The sequence below is a fragment of the Sabethes cyaneus genome, chromosome 3 (genome assembly GCF_943734655.1).
Source record: "Sabethes cyaneus chromosome 3, idSabCyanKW18_F2, whole genome shotgun sequence".
Classification (NCBI taxonomy): Eukaryota; Metazoa; Arthropoda; class Insecta; order Diptera; family Culicidae; genus Sabethes; species Sabethes cyaneus.
This window is the reverse complement of record NC_071355.1, coordinates 205012586-205018585: the sequence shown is the minus strand read 5'-3', so window position 1 is coordinate 205018585 and position 6000 is coordinate 205012586. Positions and strand designations below refer to the sequence as shown.

The window sequence follows — 6000 nt, the reverse complement described above, 5'->3', positions numbered from 1 at the left end:
ATTGATTGGAAGATTCTTTACGATGATCTATACTATACCAATTTGATATCTGTGCTTGAGAAGTATGCCAAAACTAGTGACAAAATTTCCTCATCTCAACAAGATTTCTTAACACTGCGATTAAACCTAGATCATTTTAATGTCCTTGCTTGGGAAGTACACCAGAAACTGTGACAAAGCCCCCTCGTGCCAACAAATTTCTTTTGAACGCGATTAAACCTAGTCCAATTTGATGTCTGTAGTGGGTAGTGTGCCAGAAAAAATGATCAAAGTCCATTGTCCCAACAGATATCAAATTCTTTACGGCGAGACTATTCAACCTAGGCGAATTTAATATCTGTGGTGGAAAAGTACGCTACAGCTGTAGTGTTCGGTTATAATATGATTCTGTATGGATACGCATGTTTGCCGTTCCATTGAAAGTGTAGTGAAAAGATGTGCTGTTATTAAAATAGGATTGAATTGATAAAAACCCTTCAACGTGTGGGAACCATTGGTAATAAAACAATCTTTATTTTCTGTAAGGTAGCAGGAAAGCAATAGTTTGTGTTCTTGATTTTATTAAATTGTTTCCAAATGCACACCGAAATAACTCCGAAATCTTTTGAAGATTGAACGAATACAGTGTTACTACTTTAATAAATGTTGCATACAACGCATGTAGCATGTATATATGCTGCATATAGCATGTATACATGAAGAATCGAATGGTTACATGCATGGTTATAAAAAAAATCTTGGAAGGCCCACCTCACACTCATACACATCTTTTTTGTAGCGTGGATGCTACATGCTAGCATGCTCTATCACTACAAAGATACTTACGTAGTCCTGCGTCACCTACATATGCGGTCGTGTCTTGTACACAACCCCTCTGATTTTTGCACATAGTGCAATTTTTAAAACAACACATGTCATCGGAACATATTGGAATACCTAACTCTTTTTTTCATAAGCCCCATTTGTTGGTAAAGAAAGTTATCAATTATTGTTTGCTCAATTAATTATTGCTAAATTACGCGCGCGAGACTGTGATATCATCGTGAGTTTAATGCATCGACAACGAGAACTACCCGAGAACAACGAGAACGAATTTGAAGGTCGCCCACCCGAAACAACACGATATATCTCAAAGATTCGAATGCATGGTGATTCAAGCAAAAACTCTCCTTCCCCGGTCATACCAGGCAGCAACCAATATTCACGAACTACATCAATACATTTTAATAGAACATCACCTTATATATAAAAATGGATTTCTGTCGGGATGTTCCTTATAGAGTCAAAAACTACTGAACCAATCGGCGTGAAAATTTGCATGTAGAGGTTTTTGGGGCCAGAAAAGGTTTTAGTGATGGTTAGAGACCCCTCCCCCCACTGAGAGGGGGGGCTCCCATACAAATGAAACACAAATTTCTGCATAACTCGAGAACTAATCAAGCAAACAGAACAAAATTTGGCATGTGGGTGTTTTTGGTGACAAGAAATTATTCTGTGGTAAATTGAGACCCCTTCCATCTTTAGAAGGGGAATTATGACTCCTCTCCCCTTTAAGACGGGGGGCTTCCATTCACATGATATTCAAATTTCCTCATAACACGAGAACTAATCAAGCAAATAGAACAAAATTTGGTATGTGAAAGTTTTCGAGGGCAAGAATTTTGTCTATGGTGAATTACGACCCCTACCCACTTTAGAAGGGGGGGGCTCCTATACAAATGATAATACAAATTTCGTCATAACTCGAGAATTAATTAATCAAATGCAACCAAATTAGACACGTAAGTGGTTTTGGAGGCAAGACTTTTTTCTATGCTGAATTGAGACCCCTCTCCTCTTTAGAAAGCGAGTTATGATCCATCTCCCCTTTAAGAGGGTGGGCTTCCATACAAATGAAATGCAAATTTTCTCTTATTTCGAGAACTAATCAAGTAAATAGAACCAAATTTGGCGAATTTATTTTATGATAGTTAGAGACCTCTCACCCCTGTGTAAGAGACCTTTCACCCCTCGTGTCGGTAATTAGCTGTAAATTAGCATTGTCAGCACTATAAGAAGGTTATCAGTTAAGTAACTGTATATTTTGCCAAAATAGCATTTAAGTAGCATTTAAGGCGACTTAAATGCTTATTGGCCTACATTTGAATATCATTGGTGATGCATATTGGTTACCTGGGATGCTTTCATAGTTACGTAACTGCCAAAATGAATCATCTAAGGTTGAACTCCTCAGAAACTTGCAAAACTCGAGATTGTGACAAAGATTATCCGAGGTTCATGATTTATGTACAACACAGGTTAATTTGTGGCAATACGAAGTTTGTCGGGTCAGCTAGTGTAATATATAAACGAAAAACCAAAAACTTATCTCAGGCTCCTAATAGCTTAAAATACTGGTATCAAGTCAGTAGGTATTTCGCGAAATTGTTTTTTTTTCAATTTCTCTTTGTTCCTCCAAGAATGCAACACAGATAGTGTGCAACAGTGCTTCAAGCGATTGCACTCACACATACATAGACTAACGCAGTCTTCTTGGTGACCTGTTTATATTGTCCAACCTATGAACTTTGGGGTTTAGTAATAATAATATTCAGGCCTAAATGTCAAACGTAGAAGCCTTCTCTGCACACGCTCGATTCGTAAGACCCGTGTGAGCTGGTGTGGAGTCCAAACTGCGCAAGCAAAGTCGGCAAAGTCCTCAGGTGCGCTGCCTACTAGCCGAGCCAATCGTCTGCAGCTGGTTAAACAAGTAAAGCTTGGGCAATTCTTCGTGGTAGTAATTTAGGCTTCCACAGAAGAGAGGGAAACAAATCCGCAGGTAGCTACTTGCCCCTATAGATTTGCGCATTGATGGTACCCGTCGTGATACACGACTGTCGAACCCACAGGTAGCCTGCGATAACAAGAACTTTTACACGCATTCATGCACCCCACTTCCGTTTCTTTATCCACTCAGAAACGGCCATACCACAGCAACTGTTTTGTGCTCACCATTCGTTCCGTCGTTCATTATGACGCACCTTGGTTTCGTCCACCTCTCTCAGTACAGCTTCCTAGCGCGGGTCTAAATAACCGTGTTTAGTCTGACGTTCCGTTTACCAGTGCCTAAATAGAGATTTCTCGCGCACCCAGCCCAACACAAATTTCAAATCTCAAGTCGCTTGAACTCTATCAACAATAATTAAGATTCAAAACACAAATAGAGTCCTTGCTTAGAAAAATAAATTATTTTGTCTTCTGGCCGAAAATAAAGTTATGCACATTTTGTAGTGGTAACTTTGCAATAAATAATATAAGTTATCTGGATTCACCCCTTGGCGCTGGGTTGGCTTTTACATCACCTTTTCCTTTTTACATTGAAAAAGACAACTTGATTGGGTCTGATTGCTAATCGGATTTCGGACTCGAAGTAAATATTCGACTACTTTTTTTTATTCAACCCACATCCGAATGTCATTTCGATAATTTTACCCGAACCCGTCGGGTCGGGGTCGTTCAATTTCCAGTTTAAAACCCACAACTCGACTAAGTCTAATGGTTGGCTAAAACGGTCTCCTGGTTGGGGTGTTTTACATTAAGTCGACCATATCGTCCTAAGCGGCTTGAAACTACAAGTGAAACTAAAAGCCGGGGTAGCGACCCATTCTAGGAATAGATGAACTATCGATAGGCCATATCAAAATGATGATACCAAGGACGGGCTAATAGAGAGAAGACATTTTCGGTTTCCAGAGACGCCCTGCGGTCTGTCGTGCGAGACGGCTTATCTTTGATGGAGATTACAAATTGTTTGTGGGCGCTTTCCATGGGATCGGTAGCAGTATTACTCGGCGAGTAAATCGTGGCAACTACTTATGCGATGGGCACCATTTTCACTGAACAGAGGAGACCTATTGAAATTGCACAGCCTCGAGGCCATTCTACGCATATTTATTCCACTTTCAATGGAAAGCGGGATTACTATTGGTCGAATGGCAATTTATGCATCCAATCAAACTTGCTGCTTAGTGTACGATTCGTATTATCAATGGTAGCAGGAGGAAGTAAATATTGTACGGGGAAGTCAATCAGTTAATTTTCCCAGATTATCTGCTCCCTGCGCTGTATATCTTGGGAGAAAATTTATTCATGTTCTAATCAAATACAGTGGAAGTGCCTTCAGGGCTAACATGGAGGTTGATTGTAAGCTTTCAGGAAAGCGATATGTTAATGAAGCAGCTTCTACTGCTACAGCGGGGATTGTTGTTGCGACAGTATGTTGATTGTGATAGGTGTATCGAGACGTGGTTTGGAGACGAGTTTATGTTTGAGTGACGATGTAATTATTACAATGGCTTAGCATCGCACAATAGTAGCAGCTAGCAGAGTTTAGTGAGAGTGACTTAGAGCAAACAAGCACCGGAAATTGTTGTCTCGGACGAACTTTCTCAAACGTTCAGGACTTTTCGGATCTAAGAAATATAAACTATTCGTATAATGTTCAGTAAAATTTTCTTCCGATTATCTTCACGATTTACAATGTTTTATTCCATTCGGATTGTATATACAGCTTTCGTTCAACGATACCAATCAACGCTTACCATAAAAAAATTTAATCTTAAAGATTCCAATACTTTCAACACACTCTGTACATATTTCAACCCAACAACATCAACACGTTGGTAACAAAAGAAAGGCAGATATTGGATACTGGATGGCGGGTGCCAATCGGTAAATTGAGACCAGTCCAATTAGTATGAATCATAAATAATAATAACAGAACTCCATAATTCATCATTCGCGCTCGATTCGCCATCCTACGCCATCGCACAGCTAACAGAGATTGTCATTTGCTCGGGTGGGACTCGCCGTCGCATGAAATAATGGAACCTTTTACAAACGTTGGAGTGAGTGATTTCCGGCGACCTGTCCTACCGTTCATCACTGCCAGACAAATTGCATTACGAAATGGTAGGATGGCCGCTATGGGTGAATCCATAAATCATTCGATGGAAATACCTTTCAAGTTTCCCGCCAGTAGATTCAAATTAACGTTAGTTGATAGACAACATAAAAGGGAAGCTATTTGTACTGCGAGACTATAATAATACCTTACTAGAAAACACATGACACCAGTGAACCCTACGTAAATTATAGCAAATTACAAACAAATAATTTCATTGTTCAGAAAAACCACAGACAGATCGAACACTTTAATCCACAAAATGTCCGACATCAACATTCAGTTACTGCGGTTGCTCATTTAATGACGCAAAATATTGAAATCGTAAAATAAATTTCCCTTTCACACTAGCTTCCTCCGAATACCGGTCAGTCTTCTGCCGAGCCACCGTAGTACGTACACATTCCATGTTTGCTGATTTCGAAAATTAAATCACCACCGCCAGTTCCGCTGCGATCCTCCCGGTTAACCCGGTCCAGTTACTTGTCCGATTGTTGCGGGCGATTGTTCGTTATAATATCAAACTCTATCGGCTAACGGACCTCGCCTCATTGTCCGCTAGATTTTCCATCCGTTCCATCCAATTCGCTCGTTCGTTCGATCAACCCTTCGCATTCGACCGGATTCCGGAAAGTGGAGCAAACTTCATCGGTTTCCCAGCAGCAGGGTGATGATTACGAAGACGAACACGTGCAGTGGATCGCCTATCCTCAGCTGGCCGCCGTGCTGCATTGCTTCCGGATGTTCACCTGTAATGGGAAAAGTGATTAAGAATCGTGCCGTGAAAGGTGCCATTTTACTACAGTAGTGTTGAAGTTTATCGATTACTTCCGCTCGAGAGACGCTAGATTCTAGAAGGGACCTATAGTTATAAAACCTTAAATTCTCCACAGCAGCGGCTGTAAAGTCTGTGGCTGTGCCACTTTTAAGATGAATTGAAAATTACTTTCGCATGGAATGTGAAAATCAACTGAAACCGGACCAACAAGATTTAATGCAAATGGAATGAATTGTTACTGCTGGAGGCTGGTGTTCGGTTCCAACTTTCGTGTATTCGC

At 40.5% G+C, this 6000-nt stretch overlaps 1 protein-coding gene across 1 annotated transcript in view; it reads right to left on the bottom strand.

The window, feature by feature from the left end:
* Positions 1-5587: 5587 nt before the first annotated feature.
* Positions 5588-6000, bottom strand: part of LOC128740613 (zwei Ig domain protein zig-8-like) — a gene marked incomplete at its 5' end in the record, with an annotated part of 45869 nt that continues 45456 nt past the window's right edge. Inside the window, one exon of the mRNA XM_053836173.1 lies at positions 5588-5691. Within this exon, the coding sequence (XP_053692148.1) occupies positions 5588-5691 (104 nt within the window). The remainder of the gene's footprint in view (positions 5692-6000) is intronic.